Source organism: Elephantulus edwardii, unplaced genomic scaffold (assembly GCF_000299155.1).
Source record: "Elephantulus edwardii isolate Elephantulus edwardi_28Jun2011 unplaced genomic scaffold, EleEdw1.0 scaffold00386, whole genome shotgun sequence".
NCBI lineage: Eukaryota > Metazoa > Chordata > Mammalia > Macroscelidea > Macroscelididae > Elephantulus > Elephantulus edwardii.
Window position 1 is genome coordinate 207,065 of NW_006400136.1, and position 18,600 is coordinate 225,664.

General features: G+C 40.7%; 1 protein-coding gene across 1 annotated transcript in view; it reads right to left on the reverse strand.

Moving 5' to 3' along the window:
• LOC102875790 (phosphatidylinositol 3-kinase regulatory subunit alpha-like) overlaps positions 1-18,600 on the reverse strand; it is an 88,447-nt gene that overhangs the window by 24,294 nt on the left and 45,553 nt on the right. The window contains exons 2-3 of the mRNA XM_006902246.1: positions 3,749-3,841; positions 3,250-3,324 (exon numbers count right to left, since the gene is read on the reverse strand). Coding sequence (XP_006902308.1) covers positions 3,250-3,324; positions 3,749-3,841 — 168 coding nt within the window. The remainder of the gene's footprint in view (positions 1-3,249; positions 3,325-3,748; positions 3,842-18,600) is intronic.

Genomic DNA, 18,600 nt, shown 5'->3' on the forward strand with positions numbered 1-18,600 from the left:
TCTCTCTCTCTCTCTCTCTCTATTAGGAGGAGGGGATACCTTCTAAAAACCAATCTCTTTTGATTTAGAAGAGAGTAAGCAAGTGGCTGAGGGTAAGGGAGCTGGATCCCACCGTAACCCCTTATAACTGTCCAGCTGGTCACAATCAGTGGGTGTGGGTGGAGATGAGTGTCATGACGTCACCATGATTGCAAAAAATAGAAATGAAAAAGAGACAAGCACCTTCCTCCAGAGCAAAGGAAAAGAAAGCCTTCATGCCATCATTATAGTGTCAGACATCTAGCTTCCTACAGTGTAGGAGGACACACGTCTTCGTTAAAGTCATCCACTTGTGGTATTTCTGTTATAGTGCTGCCCACTGGGAGTCACACTGCTAACTCACAAGCTATGTCTCTCTGGCAGGTAGAATCTACCAGAAGCTCCATGGAAGAAAGATGGGCTATTTCTTCTCACGCAATTTATACTCTATGAAAAACAACGGCGGGTCAGTCTGACTGTACGGAAATGAATGAGAGTGAAAGAGCTAAGGAATACATGTTGCTGGATGTGGAGACACTCATTTTGGCCAAGTGAAGACCTGTCATGGTGTCTGGATTCAAAAGAAGGAAAAAAGAGTGCCAGGCATATCAAGACCCAACAACTCAGTGATTGACTGAACTGGCTGGAGATCTAGGACAGATTGAGGAGGCATCAGAGCTTATTCCAAGGTGTCTGAGTGTGAGTGTGTAGAAGGTGTTATCCTGGATACCCATGAGCCTGAGGTGGTATAAATCACCACAGCTTGAGATGGAGCTACATAAATTCTCTTAGACACATCATTATCATAAACCAGATTTGCCTCATTAACTAGGCAGATCTTATGAAAGATAATCACTTAGAAACCCTACAAAGCTCTGAGAAAATTCAGTTTGGCATAAAATGTGGGCGGGTCATTTTGAAGAAAAAAATTGCTAAAGGTGAAGAGGCAAATGAAATCACTTAAATGTCCTACCAACAATTAACCAGAGGTACTATTAACAAGGGCAATACTAGGATTCTGTATAAAGAATCTATATTACAAATAAAGCAACTACTAGTGTTAACTGTCAGATGAAGCTGTGTGTGCATGATAGGAAGACTCCGCAGTCACCAACTATTTATCAAACACTGTTCCTTTGTAGACCTCATTTAATAGATCTGCAGGCCCAGAATAAGCTTGATAGCAGTGAGGCACTCCGCAGGAGGTGACTACTATTTAATGATTAAAATAATGACAATAACAAACTGGACCATTGGGTCTACTCACAAGTTTGGACAATGACAATGTTTATTTATGTTTTGCCAATAAACAAATTTTTATATCAATGTTTATTTATGTTTTGCCAATAAACTAATTTTTATATCACAGAAACCAAATAAAAGCCATTTTCTACATGTATATGCTGATCTCAACAGGGAAGAAAAGCTGGTCATCAAAACAAAAACACTGCTGACGTGAATTTGGGCTCTTTACCGCATGTCACTGGTGGTGTGAAGATGTTTTTATCTTTTTACTTTTTTTTTTTTAAGCTAAACGGCATCACTTTGTACTTGGTCACATTAAAAACCTAACCACTATTTTTCAAATAACTCCCATTTCGAAGGTTTCTGATCTCTAAACATTTCCTGTGTCTTTTTCAGTAAGACCAAATCTCTAACCAAAACATAAATTTCTATTTCAACTGGCCAAAGACAAAACTCAGTGTTCCCTTCATACTCTGGTACATCTATTTAGAAATACAAATACTTTCATCTTGAGTTTTCTACCAGTTAGTTTTCAGTTACTAACTGTGGAGAAAGACCAGAAACACAAGAGTAAACCAAAAAAGATTTCTTATAAATTTTATAGCTTCAGACATGTGATCTAAGCATTTCAAGTGAGCTGATCCAGTCACAAAGATCCCATTTCCTTTCCTCTCAGAGGTACATTTTTTTCTAGAAAGTTTCATAAGCTGCCTTTAAAATTTACACACGTTTCAGCTCTCATTAACTAAATATATTTGAGTCATCTTAGTATAATTTTCTATTTCTGAAGAGGCTTCTTCCAGTTGGTTTTACTCTCTCTGGTTCAAATCTTCAAATTAATTTTAAATTAGATGAAGTAAAAAATCATTCTGAAAAGGAAAAAAATGTGCTGAGAGGGTGAGAAATGAAGGATCTGAGAAATTCTAGAAGTTGACTGGCTGGTATGATGACTAGTGTCACCTGTTAGCTGGCTCACACTTGTACAGTTTGTTCTGTACAGCAAGGAAGAGGAGGTCAAGTAAAAGCCACTACTTGGCTGAATGAGTTAAGCATCCTATCCATGGTGTGCTAAAGTCGGCTTGTGGTAGCTGACAACAGCCAACTGTCCTCGGCTCTCTGCAGCTCATGTTCGATGATATCACGTCAGTAGTCTGAGAACAGACAGAGTGGAAACATTTACACCATCATAAAACCAAAATCTCCAAGCCAAACCAGGTGCTGTCAAGTTGATCTTGCCTCACAAAGACCCCATATATTAGAAGCAGCTTCAAAAGGTAAACAAGGTTGTGGGTTTGGGGAAGCTGATCACACCTTTCTTCAGAAGTGCCTCTGGCTGGGCATGAACTGCCAACCTTTCAGTTAGTATGTGAGTCCTTAACTATCTGTCTCTCCTCGGGACCATATAATGACAACAAACCAAAGGATGGCCTTCTCTAAAGCTTCCCAGAGAGTTGTTTTTATCAGCACTCTGGTGAAACTAAAACATGATATTAGTGAAAGTATGGAATGAGAAAGAAAAAGAAAGAGATAAAGGCAAGAAAGAAAGAGGAGGGAAAAAGAAAGGAACCATGAGGCAGGGAAGACATTTGTTAAACCACAGTTTTTAACTGATTCTGATTGATCTGAAGAAGCCAACTGCTGGATCAGAGAAAAGGGACAGCAGACACGGACAGAAGACACGAAGAACAAACAAATCCCCAAAGGTTGCTGCTTCTGTGATTTGTGTAGGACCCTGCGGCTCAGGGCTCTCTGTGGTGACTGTCCACGTGGCTGCAGGCAGGTATGTGCACACTCACATCTCAGCTCAGGAGGTTAAATGTCAAAGGTTGGCACGGGCACTGTAATAGGGCTGAAGGACCTAGTGTGGGTCAGAACTCAAGGGCACTGCATGGCTTAAGTGCAATTTTTTTATTGTGTGCCCATTACCTGCTATGATAGGGTAAGAAATTATTTTCTTATTTGCACTTCTAGTCCCTTGGCACTTACCACAATCAAGAAGCTGTCGTAATTCTGCAGGGCTGCTGGAGCTCTGTGTTCTGTATAGAGTTGAACATTCCAGACCTACGATACAAAACAGACTCTGTATGCAAGGCGTAGCTCTCTGGAGAACCTGGGAGCCTACTGCCAGAAAGACATTCCAGTTTCCATCCAGTATCTATTCTAGATGTGTACCAAATATTCTTGGAAGTCAGCTCCTACTATTAATCTTCTCTGGCATGTTAATAATCTTGGCCAACTCATCTGAGCACTGAGAAGGAAGTTAATTATATTTATTAAATTATGGATTATTTAATATGGTTTCCAAACAGTCCCTCCATGTTAGCCTAGAGTAAGAAATCACAGATCAAGATTATTACAAACAGTCTGTGTGTTTAGTTGAGTACCTACCCATAGCGGGGAGGGAGAAATTAATTTAATGAAGGCCCAAAAGATGAATATGAAGTGCAATGAGGAGCTAACAGATTCCCTCCTCCCGTCTGATTACCTTTCTTTTCAATGGCTTCCACTAGCTTGACAAGAAGCAGGGGAGCGATGTCAGGAGGGGCAAACTGTTCCGCAAGATCCGGAAGCGTCAAAGCTGCAAACAAACAACACACCATGATGAGCTGGATTGAATTCAGGACAACTAGTACGTTAGACAACAATCAAAACAATCTCAATATAAGATCATTTCATTATATCTGACAGGGATAAACTCTTAACCAAGCATGAAAGCCCCCTATCCTGTACGCTGTGCTTGTGAAGGCTCCTTTCTGCCTCTCATCGAAGTGTGATGAGGTTTTAGGGCTAGAAGACATGTCTGCTTCCTCTGTCCTAGCAGACACTTAAACTACTTACCTCAAAACCCAAGCCCACTGGTACTGAGTTGATTCCAATACACAGTGAGACTACATAAGAGAGAACTACTTCATAGTACTTCCAAAGCTGCATTCTTCATGGTAGCAGACTGTCACCTTTCCCCTGAAGAGCAGCTGGTGGCTTGAACTGCAAACCTTTTGGCTAGCAGCTTAGTATTTAACTGTTGTCACCAGGGCTACTTGAATAGGGATCAAGAATCTCAGAACTCTCTGTCCACATGGTCTCTTCCCCAGGGAAGAGGCTGCTAATAGAATAGATTTGGATGTGCCAGACCCTTGTGGTGTAGTCAGGGCTGGTCCCAGTGTCAGTTTCCCCCACAATGCCCTGTTCAGGGGCAGGGTGCTGATATGGCCAAGAACTTCAATCTCAGATCTAGTCTCTGGGTTCAGATTTTTACAGGAGGAATTATTTCTTTTAAGCCTTTTAAGTTCCAAGTTAAGTCTATGTCTGAAATATGAAGAGTCAACATAAACAGATTCACAATACACCAGAAATTACCCCACTAGAGGACAGATTAGACTGTATAGAACAACGTGTTGATGTAATTTACAACTTTATTGTTTTAATTTGATCTGAATTGTTGTATTGATCTGAACGTTCATCCACAAGGTATGTAGCATAGATGTCAAGATGGGCCTAGTGTCAGCTATGAAGGCCAATACAAAGAATTACTGTCCACTTGAGACACAAAAGTTCTCATGCAACCTTAGGCGACTCTTTAATTTGCATAAATGTATTTTGGCCTGTTAGTACTGGAAGAAATGTTAAGTTTTCCTAAATAGATTCTTCAGGCTTCATTTGAATGTTTACCAATTACAATACTACAAAAGAAGAAAAAAAACACCTCAACTCTATAATAATTTGATGAGACTCACCAATAACTTTCTCTAATACTGCTTTCCAAGTACACACACTCCACAATAATATGAAATTTTTTCCAAGTAAAAATATCTTTCTCGTGGTATGCCAGAAGAGGGAGCTAAATGTATTCACCTCAAAGTTCTCGAGTTGTGAAAGGCGAGGAAAGAGCAGCCCTGAAAAAACTGCACATAATCTATTTATTACCTATCGATAAATAGCTTTACATATGTGAAAGCTCTTCACAACACATGCTTATCTCAGAACAGTCGATATGAATTTAAGTTTTAAAAAAATAACTATTTGCAGTTAGGTGTCTGTGAGATTTTAGCCACATGTTTCTTTATTAAAATTCAAACGCACTGTCAATGAATTGAGTTCAACTCACAGGGGCCCCTTCCATACCAGGTTTCAGAGCCTTTAAACCTCAACAGAAGGAACTCTTTTATTACAAGCCATGAAAGTTAATTTCAAATGAAGTCCATGTTTCAAGTATTATGAGTTAATCTCACCAGATTCACCATACAAACTCCATATCTACTGTGAGTTGATTCAGACTCATGGTGACCCTCCATCAATCAGGCTTCTTTTTTTTTTTTTTCCATTTTGTAGAACTGCTTCTTTTAATATTTTAAAGTAAAATATGGGCATGTTAAAGGAATAATACACAAATTTAAACTCTACATCCTTCCTCTACCAGTTTGGCTCTATGCCTCTTTAAGATTTAGAAACTTGGTAAAACCACACATTTTCATGCTGAAAATAATAGTGTAACAAAGTCCAAAACAAGCTGTGATGCTGTTGGCAATCAGGCTTCTGAGATATAAAATATTATTGGGAGGAGATTCCTTCATTTATCTCCCCAAGGAGAAGCTGGTGGATTTGAACCACTGACCTTTACTGGTTAGCAGCCCACACTATTCCACCAGGGCTTCTTTCACACGGCAAAACTAAAATGCCTTAGTAAACTGGGATTTCAGGTTACTGTCAAAAAACCATGACTGGTTTTGCTAAATTTAAACCTTCTAGCTTAAGACTTTTTCAGATTGCAATAGGAGCCTGAGGAACTGAATTTTTACTTTTTGATGACTTAAACAGCTCTAGCTCTATGTGGCTGTTTGAACCCACTGGCTGCTCTGCGGAAGAAAGATGGGCAATCTCCCATGTGATTTACGGCCTCTGGAAAACCCACTGGAGGGTCAACCCTGGACCAGTTCTAGCTTGATAACAATAGTGAGTGAAGTGTGTGCTATGTGGCTGCAGCTACAGTAATGGGAAGTGCAGCCTTATAGCCTGAGCAAGCGCACATTTGGTCAACGGCAGAAGGAAGATTCTGAGCCTGAGCAGCTCTCATCAAGGCCACGCTGCCTCGCAGTGACCCTGGGCGTACTAGAGCAGAAGTGTGCTCTGGAAGGTTTTCAAGGGTTGATTTTTGAGAAGTAGATCACCAGGGACTCCCAAAAGATGCCAACGGGCTATAAAGCCATCTCTGCAGACACAGTATCAAACCTCAGGGCTAAATAACATCTCAGGTTAGGCATACAAAGTTTACCACTCGGTGTTGTGGGTGAACCTGTCCTATTGCAACATCACTCGAATACATTTTGTACTTTATAAACATAGACCAGGCATGCCATTAACTCCCTAGACCCTGTGATGACAGCTAAGCAAGAACTTCATCTTTCCACTGTTTCCCACTCTTGCCCATGTCTAAGGATTACGTAGAGAATGTGTTAAGAAGATGGATTTGGGGTGCCATTCCAAACTTCCTAAATTAGAGCTTTCAGAGAAGGTTAGTCCCTTCTCTATATTTAAGTACTATGTTTAAGGCTGGTAACCCATTTTCTTTCTTTCCAACACCACTGAGTCAATGGCAACTCATACTGACTGTGAAGGACAGAGCAGAACTCTTCTGCAGGGCTAGAAGCCCTTAGAAAGGCTGCAAATCTTTACAGAAGCAGATTACCACATCTTCCTCCAGTGAAGGAATTGGTAGGTCTGAACCAATAACCAATGCTATGTGGCCAACCATTTAAAAAGTCCAGCACTATCCAAATCACTAAATGTTAATATGCAAGTGTAAAAGCACTTAATATTCAAAGAAGTATATTATAATATTCAAAGTAGTACAGTGTATTGAGTAGTACAGCATTGAGTTGGCTGCTAACCAACGCATGGGCAACTCAGGAGAAAGTCTCCTCCCATAAAGATTTACAACCTCAGAGACCCAAGGGAGAGAGTTATAAACTGAGACCTATACGATGGCAGTGGGTAATATACACGCCTTCAAAGTTTCACATGATCTGCTTAATTAAAACTATCATGAAATGTTTACAAATACTATAAAATGGAAGCAGGCAGGATTTCATGTCTGCAAATATACTAAAGACCACTTCCTTTTATCTTCCTGATAAAAGTACCCTACCTGCTCCCCTAAATGCCTGCTGCACTGCACAAAATATATTAGCAACATAAGTAATGTTAATGTGGAGTCCACTGCATCTCATTAACAATCCTATGAACAATAGATTTGAACGGTGCCCTTTCCCACGTCATCCTTATGATCTCTGCTCTGCTTGGATCCATGTTATGGAGACTGTGTCAATCTTTGTGGGAAGGATCTTCCTTTCTTTCACTCCTCCATCTTTCCCCATATGATGCCTTTTTTATAAGGACTAGCTCCTCCTGGCAACATGCTAAAAGCATGTGACACGAAGTTTCACCGTCTTTGCCTCTAAGGAGAGCTCCCTGGTTGCACCTCCTCCAAAACAGATTTGTTTGTTCTTCTGACAGTCCATGGGATAGTCGGTATTCTTTGAGAACATTACAAGTCCAAGATATCAATTCTTCCATCCTCTTTATTTCCTATTCAACTTTCAAATTCATAGGAAGTAACGGAAAATACCATGGCTTTAAGCAGACATCCTTGCTCTTAAGACCTTCAGAGTGATCTTTCACAGTGTTTTCATTTGTAGTAGAAGGATAATACAAATGTAGATGACTGAGAAATGTTACCTGTTATGTGCCGTCAAGTAGCCTGTGACTCAGAGATCCTATGTGCAACAGCTCTGAACGCGGCTCTATTCTGAGCCAACCTTACTGTTTCTGACACACTTATTCCCATTATCCCAGTCACTGAATCAATCCATCTCATCGAAGGTCTTCCCCTCCCGCAATATGCACAAAGTATGTCAGACGGAGTTGCAGAATCCTTGCCTCCAAGGAGCAGCCTGGTTTCCTAGGTCTCACTATAATGGGCTGCTAAGTGAAAGGTCAGTGGTTCAAATCCACTAGCCACTCCTCACTTCTGGAAGGAAGGATGAGGCAGCCTTGGAAATCCAATGGCGGTCACGACAAATCAGAACTGACTGGATGGTAGTGAGGGTTGATGTTTCCGATGCCTTTGAGTGATACTGTTCCACATGCTCAGCTATTAACTGAAATGTAGGAGGTTTACAACACACCCAGAGGATCGCCAGAAGAAAGGCCTTGTGATTTGTATCTTCTGTAGAACCAGGAATGGTAAAACCTGTGAAGTACGCATCTACTCTGACACACACAAACAGGGCCAGCATGAGAAGGAACTGACTTCAGGCAATTCTGTTTCTCAAAAAAATACCGCCTCTCCTCATCGTTGTTGCTGCTGCTGTTGGGTGCCATCAAGTCGACAATGGCTCACAGAGACCCTCTGAACAAGAGATCAAAACCCTACCCTATCTCATGCCAGCCTCACAATCTCTGCCATGATCAAGCCCACTGAAGCCGTCACTGTGTCAAATCTGTCGTGTCAGTCCTTGCAAACTTAAAATTCTTAGTCCATCCCAAAGATTAAAAGCAGACACACAACAACATAAATCTATACTGTGCTTATCCAATTCATGTAATTGGAGCTCTGGTGGCTAGGGGGTAAGGAACTGCACTGCCAATGCAAAGGTACATGGTTTGAATCCACCAGCTGTGCCACAGGAACAAAATGGGTAATCCTCTTCCATGCAATTTACTGCCACTGAAAACCTGCTGGAGTGTCAACTATGTGTTGATTCTAACTCGATGGTACACTACAATCACCCTTCTCTTATAAATGATACAGGCTTCTGGTCAACTTGGCTTTTTTTTTTTTTTTTAAATTAGGAAGAGAGAGAAAAAGAACCCTTTTCCATAGCAGCAACCAAAACCAAAATTACTTGATAAAGCAAAGTTTATCTCCTTCCATAATCTTATCAACACGATCACTTCTGTGGGCACATTTGAAAGTTAAATTAATGATAATTAAAGAGTTCACCTAATTATGAGTGAAACACACACCAGACAGCTGTTACATTGGTGGGTGGGCAAAAGGTGCACATAAAATCTATTTCTTCACTTCAGCTTTAAAAAAGAAAAAGAAAAAAAAAGAAAAGAAAAACATTACCTGTTTCCTTGGTTCTTTCAAGGTGTCTTTGGAGGGGAGGTAGTTAAACTGGACTCCCTCAGTGGTGAAACAGTTAAACACTTCACTAGTAGCTGAATGGTGGTGACCTGAACTCACTGAGGCACCTGGGAAGCAGGCCTAGCCATTAAGGGATCAATGTGCTCTGAAAGGTCACGGCCTTGAAAACCCCCAGAGCAGTTCCGCTCTGTACAATGGGGTGGCTGCCAGTGCCAACAGGTGGAATTCACCAGAGAGTGTCTAAGCCCCATCACCACCTACAGCACATGGCACTCCAAAATATCATTTTATTTTTTTTCCACTCCTCTAAGCATCACACAGAGTTTCTGAAAAAAATGTGATAACTATTAGGTACGGTGAGAACACTGGGCTTTTCTCGAATTGTACAACAAATGATCCAAAAAAGACTAAATTAAAAAATGGAAAAAAAAATTTTAAAAAAAGACTAAATAAAAAATGAGGCACATGTATTGGAGACTAGGGAGCTACAATGGTAAGGGGTTATACAGTCAACCCAAAAGTTTATGGCTGGAATGTACCAACTATTCTGTGGGAGAAAGATGGGCAATCGCCTCCCGTGTCCCAAGTAATTTACAACCTCTAAAGACCAGCTAGAAGATTTAGCTATGAATGGGTTTCCAATTGATACCAATGATTATTAGAAAATAGAAAGATTCTTTTTATAATATCTTGAATGAACGTACTACTCCATTTTTAATAGTAAAAAAAAATACTGTATGACACAAATGTTGGAATCATCACAGCTAACTGAGATTTGCAATAAAAGTTTTAAGACACAAATTTAGCAGAGAGGAAAAAATGTTTTATAACAATTCCAGAATTTCCATTTTCTTAGTGCAATCTGTCTGATTCAGTCTATTTCCCTTTAAAAAATTTAGACACAGAAAAAAAAATAGACACAGCATATGCAAAAGCCCTATGCAAAAGGCTAAACAATGGGTCAGATCTACTTTGAGCAATAAGCGCAACAATTAAAGTCTCAGAAGGATTCTAAGGCAAAATACTCATTTTTACAACAATCCTAGAGTCAATTGTGCCTTTAATTCCATTCAATACCATAGACTGATGTTTACTTTTTCATTAGAATCCATATTAGAAACTCTAACAGGAAATGGCCATGTGCTAGGAGGACTACTAAATCTGACAAGCCATTTTTAAAAGTCAATCCCGAAGCACCCTATTATCATACTGCTTTATGAACTGACACACACTAGAACTCAAAAGCAACCCCCAAACTGTCCACAAGGTTATTATGTTGATCCGCTAGGAGCTGATTCGACACTACCAGACAACCACCACCAATTAACAATTATCAAAGCACAATCTTCCCAAGGTTTACATATAAATTCTCCCTAGATAACACCTTCTGGCAAGATCTATGAGTCTTTTTGACGGAAGACTTTGTGGTATGGGATTCTACTTGCAGCACAGCACAAAAATCTGGAGACCCAAGTCCACTCTAAGAATCTGGGTGAATTTGGAGATTCCTGTACTATAAGCCAACACCAGTTTTCCACTGAACACTTTCATCAATAGAAATCAGTACTGCTCAGGTCAAAAAGAAGAAAGTCATCTAAAAGTGGTGAAGCCAGGCAATGCATTAAATCAAAAGGAAGGAGGACCCAGCCTTCAACCTTGACAAGAATGCGGATGAACTGGGTGTCCCAGGTTGTAGACACAATTCTTGATGACACAGCAAATGCTGGATTTTCCACTTAGTTCTATTTTTCGCTTTCTGCCCTGGTGACAACCAATCACATGAAACAGCAGAGAGCCTTCTGCCAACGTTAGGCCCTCCCCAAACCACGAACACAGACAGGCCCGAACAGTCCTCGGGCACCGGTGGTGTGTGGGAGCGAACGGCATTCCTTGCCTCAAGTGATGCCAACACTGCTACAAAGTGCAAGATGAAACCAGCACACAGCTGCACCTTTTGGAGGCATTCATCAAAAGACGGGGGGAGGAAAGGGGTATTTTAGAGTTAGTGCCTGGCAGAGTTGACTAGAAAGTTTAAGCTGAAATCCTGAGGCTCCAGTCACTGTTCAAGCCAAGTATTTCATTACTGATGGAAGCAGCTCGGGGAGGTGGGGCGCTGTGTGAAAAACTGCCGCTTACCTTATAAAATGTAGTAAAAACACACAGAAGAGAAAGTGTATGTGCAAAAGATGGATCAATAGTAACTCAAGATGTTAGTCTGCCTATTAACCGGTACTGAACCACAACTTTATTTCTGTCTTAAAGGATTCCTCTCATGAGTTTCCGGGGGGGGGGGGAATTGTACATCCTGGTGGGCAAAGTACTAAGAAGAAATTCCAATTCCTTTCTTATAAGCAACTTCATACTTTATGCTGATAATAGTCAACACTCAGAACTAGTATATTTCTTAAGCTCTATGGGCGAAACTGCAGTAAATGTTTGGCCTGTGTTTTTAGGCTAAAATAAAAAACAAAATTTATTCTATAAAAAAAAACACAACACAACACCCCAAACAAACAGATGCTGTTGCATTAACTCTGATGCATGGTACTGCCTAATGTTGCAGAACAGAACTGCTCCCCAGTTTTCAAGGCTGTGACCTTTGGGAAGTGGGAAGTGGACTGCCAGGTCTTTCTTCTTAGGTGTTTCATGATGCTAAAACAAGTAAAAGAAGGTACCTATGATCTGTTCTGTAATTTTGGAACAAAATATACAAGTTAAGTGAAAGGGCACATTTAAACCACAAAAGACTGGCCTTAAATCCTGGTTTTACCATTTACTGCACATAAACTTTGTAAATTAATTCAAACTCCAGGTTTTTCCTCTGCAAAATAGGAACACTGTGAGCATAATGAGGAATAAATGGATTCTGTGAATATGATTGGTAGGCAGCAAGTTTAGCATGAAGAAAGCACAAACTAATGGATAGTTCTCTTTAGTGTCAGAATTATTCATGTAATCCTTTTTAGTATTAGTATTACTAACAGACTGTTGAAATGTCCAATTGCACTGGCATTTCTTTAGCTCAGAAACTATTAAAATCAAAGACCTCAATCTTCTTTTAAGGTGACAAGCTCGAAGCATATTTAATATAGAGGACGTCTGCACAGACTCAACCTGAGTTTTTTCAATAGTCAAATTAAAAGATCACATTATTTTCAATTTATTATATTTCCTCCCCCCCGCCCCCAAAAAAGCTACAATACTCATCTACTTGAATTACTGCACGTTAAGTTTCTGGATATGAAAGAAAAATGAAATTGGAATGATTGGGTAATAAATTATGTTTAACTTGGAGGAAGTAAGCCCCCCCCCTTTTTTAAGGCAGGGAGAAAAAAAAATATATGGGCAACTGAAAAAAGGTTGAGTATATGTGGAAATAAATCTTCAGCCACAACTACACTACTTTCATAGGTAACATAGATAATGAGAAGGAATTAAAAGAGTTGTCAGCAAATTTTAACTAAGAAGTTAGGAAATCTTTCCAGATATTCTTAACTGCCTTTGCCTTTATTTCTTTGTATTTCTTTTCTTCCACTTTATCTTTCCTGCTGCTCCACAGTTTAAAATAAATGAAAGGGATCCCAGATCTTGTCCCTACTTCATCTTGATACTACACAACAGATTGGTATAGGAACCAAACAACAGACAAGATCTTCTTATTAAACTTAAGTGACATTATAGTTTTGCTTCTAATGACCTAGCTAGGGAATTAAGAGATAAGTAAAATGCAAGATTATTATTAATCTCTGACAGGTTAGCCTAATTAATTGTGATTCTTATCACCTCAATTGGGAGAGTGATTTAAAGATTACCATGCATGGTTGTACAACAAATTAAAATGCTGGGCAGACAAGTATAAGGAAAGACAAGAACTTCTCCCTCACCCCACCAGGAAGAGAGTTTATATATAATGAGCCCAGTAGATTTCAGAGGCCAAAGATTTAAAAAGGAATCTGTTGGTTTAAAAAGTTTTCATAAGAAGTGTGACCAGAGATCGTCAAAGAGAGCAAACTACCTGTCCACATACAGAGGTCACAGCCTACTGAATGAATGAGTGAATGAATGAATCAATAATACTGAGCTCTGGTCTAGAGTTACACCCAAAATGAATTATTTACAGCCACGCTTTATTTTTTTTTTTCATGGAAGCTCAAAGACTGTATTATCCTCAATTTAAAGGCAAGGAAATGGAACAGAATGAAATTAAATAACTTGGCCAAGTTCAGACAGCTCATAAGTAGTACCTATGAGTTTAATCCTAACTGGTCTTCTATTCAGCAGATGACACACATCCTGGTCAAGGACTGAACCTGTTCAAAGCTTCCCCAACGTTCCTTCCCAACCAAACAACCATGTAGTACAAATAAGAACTGCTTCGTATGGTTTCCAAGGCTTGAAGTCTTTCCAGAATCAGACTGCCACATTTTTCTCCCATTGAGTGGTTAGTGGTTTTGAATCACTGACCTTTCATTCAGCAGCCGAACACTTAACCACTGTGCCATGTAGCTCCTGTTGTTATAGTGTGCTGTAGACTTTAGTATGACACACAGCAACCCAATGAACAATGGATCTAAACCCCATCCTATCCTGTGTCATCCTCCTCATCTCAAATATAGTCAAACCCACTGCTGCTGTCACTATGTCAATCACCTCCTTGAGGGTCTTCCTCTCTTTCATTGATCCTTCACTTTGCCAAGCATGATGTTCTTTTCCAAGGAGCAGCCCTTCCGAATAACATAAGCAAAGTACGTGAGATGAAGCTTCATCATCCTTGTCTCCAAGAAGCGCTCTAACTGGATGTTCTTCTGGATGTATCCATTTGTTTGTTCTTCTATCTACGCCATTGTTGTGGTTGCTGTCGTTGCTATGTGCCACCATTAGGACTCCTAAAATTCCTTCCAAAGCTCTTTAATTGAAAGGGTAACTAACAAGCATATCATTGATGTCTGGTCCCACAAATGAGCACTCATAATATGTTCTGATACATTTCAATACTTAAGGATGCTTTGGGCAGAATATGAAATGATCCAGAAAGTATTACACGAAGATAGAAAGAGTATACAGAGCCACTATACTGAAAGGAATTGGCAGGCACAGAAGAATTTCATGAAACAATATATGAGCAAGAAACTATGGTGATGAAGAAAGAATTCAAGCTGCTATGAAGGAACTGGCAAAAAAATAAGGCCCAAGGAATAGATGGCATACTAATTGACATATTTCAACTAACAGATGCTGCCCTAGATGTACACACCAAATTGTGTCCAAAAATCTGGAGAACAACCACTTGGCCAATTGACTGGAAGAGATCTGTATTTGTTCCCATTCAAAAGAAAGGTGATCCAACAGTGTGGAAATTATCAAACAGTATCATTAATATCACATGCAAGCAAGATTCTGCTGAAGATTATCCAAAAATGATTGGAACAGTGTATCAACAGAGAACTGCCAAAAGTGTAGGCTGGCTTTAGAAGGGGTCATGGTACTAGGGATATTGTAGCTAATGTTAGACAGATCTTGGCAGAAAGCAGGGAATACCAGAGGAATGTCTGTGCTTTATTGATTATGCAAAGGCATTTGCGTGGATCACAACAAACTGTGGCTAACTCTGATAAGAACTCTTGATCATGCTAATACGAAACATAGACTTGGACCAGGAGGCAGTCGTCAGAACAGAGCAAGGAAACACTGCATGGTTCAAAACTAGGAAGGGTATATGCCAGGGATGTGTCCTATCTTCATACCTTTTCAATCTTTATGCAGAACAGATTATCCGAGAGGCTGGGCTGTATGAAGAGAAATGTGGGCATCAGGATTGGGGCAAGATTCATCAACAATCTGTTATGCAGATGACAGGACCCTGCTTCCTGAAACTGAGAAGGACATGAAGCGCTTGCTGTAGAAGGTCAAGGACTGCAGCTGTCAATATGGACTGAGGCTCAATATCAAGAAAACAAAAATTCTCACCACTGGGTCAAATGGAAGCATCATGATAGATGGCGAAGAGGTTGAGATTGTTGACAGCTTTAGTCTGCTTGGCTCCATATCAACACTCTTGGTACCAGCAGCCAGGAAACTAAAAGATGAATGGCGATGTGAAAGTCTGCTGTTAGTGACCTCTCCAAAGTACTGAAGAATAATGATGTCACTCTGGAGACGAAGGTGCACCTGATACAGGCCATGGTCTTTGCAATCACTTGCTATGCGTCAGAGAGCTGGACAATGACTAGGGATGATAGAAGAATTGATGCCTTTGAGCTGTGGTGTTGGAGAAGAGTATTGAATATACCATGGACTGCTAAGAAAACAAACAGGTTTGTCCTGGAGAGGGTTAAACCAGGTTGTTCCTTGGAGGCAAGGATTCTGAAGCTTCATCTGACATACTTTGGACATGCAAGGAAGAATCAGTCCTTGGAGAGGGACATCATGGTTGGGAGGCTGGAGGCATAGCACAGGAGAGGAAGACCCTCTATGAGATGTGCTGATTCAGTAACTGGGGTAATGGGGGTAGGTGTGTTAGAAACAGTGAGATTGGCACAGGATAGAGTAGGGTTTAGGGCTATTGTACAAAGGATTGCTATTAGTTGCAGGCGACTCGACAGCACATAACAACAACAACATTCTAGTAAAGTTAAGTGAGTGAAAGGCTTAATAATCTATTTTTGAAAACTCAACCATTATAAGCCCTATGGAGCACAGTTCGACCCTGAGATACATGGGGTCACCACGACTCGGAACAGAGGTTTTTAACTTAGTGTTAACCAAGATAATAATATAACAAGATAGTATTAACTTTTGAACTTCTTTTCAAACAACCATATCCGTATATTCTCTCTCACGACTAAATGTTTTGAAAGGCAAATGTTGATGAACAGTAATGAACAAAGGAACAAACAGATGCCTTGAAAAAAGTAAAATGCTGGAATGTTCCTTAGAGGCAAGGATATGGAAACCTCTTCTCACTTAACTTTGGACATATTTTCAAAAGGAACCAATCCTTGGAAAGAAACATCATGCTAGCAAACGTGGAAGGTCAGTGAAAGAATGGAAGGCCCTCAATGACAATGGATTAACACAGTGACAACCAAAATGAGCTTGAACTTCAGAGAGATCATGAGGATGACACTGGATAAAGCATGGTACAGTTCTGTTATACATTAGGTCACAACGAGGCTTGGTTGGCTTGATGGCATCTAAAAACAACGATCTTCCACTTGTGATAATATATTTCAGGGAAACCTATGAAATATAATAGAAGTTTCCTATCCTAACGCTGAGTCTTTAAATGTACTTTGAGAAGCCCATAGGCAATGGCAGGATCCCTGGCCAGGAGAGAGCAGAGGTAAGGAGGGGAAAAGACATTTAATGGAGAAACCAGCAAGCAGAAAGCAGCTTGTGATCCTGGTTGGAACCTGACTATTAGCACAGAAACAGGACACTGGCTGTCCAAAGGGAGAGTGCAGAAAGAGAGAGACTGCCAAAGAGGGAAGTGCGTCCAGTTTGGCAGAACAGACAGTTTTGAGACAGACTGGATAGAAACCAGGAGAAAAGATTGACCAGATTCCATTCTAACAACCACAAAAATTTAAGGGGCTTTTTTCCTCCCTGACATTTTTAAACATACAGAAAAGTAGAAAGAACTGTACAGTGATTAGTCACGTGTCCTCTGCCTCAATGCTACACCTATTCTTTCATTTATTGTAATAATTCTATAATCATTCATACAACAAACCATTAATCAATCGATCTAAATTTTAAAATGCATTTCCAATTAAGTTTCAGACATTGATACCCTTTACCCCAAAGAAAAGAAAGAAGTCTTAACTCTAAGCCAAAAGAAAAACTAATTGCACAGACGTTTGTGAGTGTCCACCTCTAGCATGTGCATTAGCCGTCTGAAGCAGTAGGTTGGGGTTCTGCATTTCCAGCAAGCTCTCAAAGGATGCCCATACTGCTGGGCCCCAGGCCACATTTGGAAGTGGTAAGGATTTAGGCTGAGTGCACCAGCCACAGGGAGCAAACACGGACCATTGGGGGATACCTGCCAATGACAGCTTGGTGCAGAAAAGCCCTGAACTTTCCACCAGAGCGGAGCTGCACTGCCACCCTTCAGGATGCAGGGCAGATGACACAGACAGGCTAGGAGGGTCTTACTATCAAATCTAATTAGGGCTGACAGCATACCAACTTAGATACCATGCAAGAGTGATTGGCAGTTAAACTCTGCCTCTCTGTACATATCTGCCCTGGTTGGGCCCTCAACACTCCCAAATGCACCTTCCCGTGAACTGGGATCGCCTGGGTCACACCTGTGCCAGAGTAAGTGAAGGCTAAAAATTCAAGCCAGATCTCCACGACCCCTCACCAGCTACATCCAAGATGAGACGGGTGTTATAATTTGGAGGGTACATTGGGGAGGAAAAAGCAACGTTAGAAGGACAGATGTGGCAAACCATGATTACAGCATACATGACAGTCTTTTACACACTGAACACTTAGGTGTTGGTACCTATGCTCCATGCTTTACATAAATACTCTCACTTGAACCAAATGGCAATGCTGTGAGGTGCTATCACTCATTTACTCAATGCTGCGAACTCAGAACCAACCCACAGCTGCACCTCCAGTAGGCTTCAAGGCTGCCCCTCTTTCTCCTGGAGAGTTGGTGGGTTCAAACTGCCAGGAAGCAGCTACCTTTGAGTCAGCCGCACAACTCCCTAAGGACTGGGATGCCAGATGTCCCAGTAGAGTGTTACTGAGTTGGTCCCATGTGACACAGGAGGGAATTGAAGCTCAGAAAAGATGTGCAAAGCCACGAAGCCTCAGTGAGTGGTGAAGCTAGAATTTAAAGAGCAGTTACACTTCAAAAGCTGGCCATAACCATTCCACGAAGACGGCTGCATTATTAGGCTGCAAGGCCATGAGCAGAGGCTGAAAAATCTCTGTTGGATATGGGGTGGGGGTGGGGGGGGAAGACAAGCATTTAGTAACAGGAGGCGCCCACAGTTACAAACCTTTGTGACAAGAGGGTATATTTGTTCAACTTGGAAGCCTGAGCATTAGCTGCGTGGTAGCTTCTTGCTTTCACCTCTGCCTTATCGGGACTGAACCCATGCCAGCTCGCTAAGCCAGGCTAAATATTTTCAGGACAGCATTTATTAAATATTTTCTCATAAGGCTAAACTAAGCAC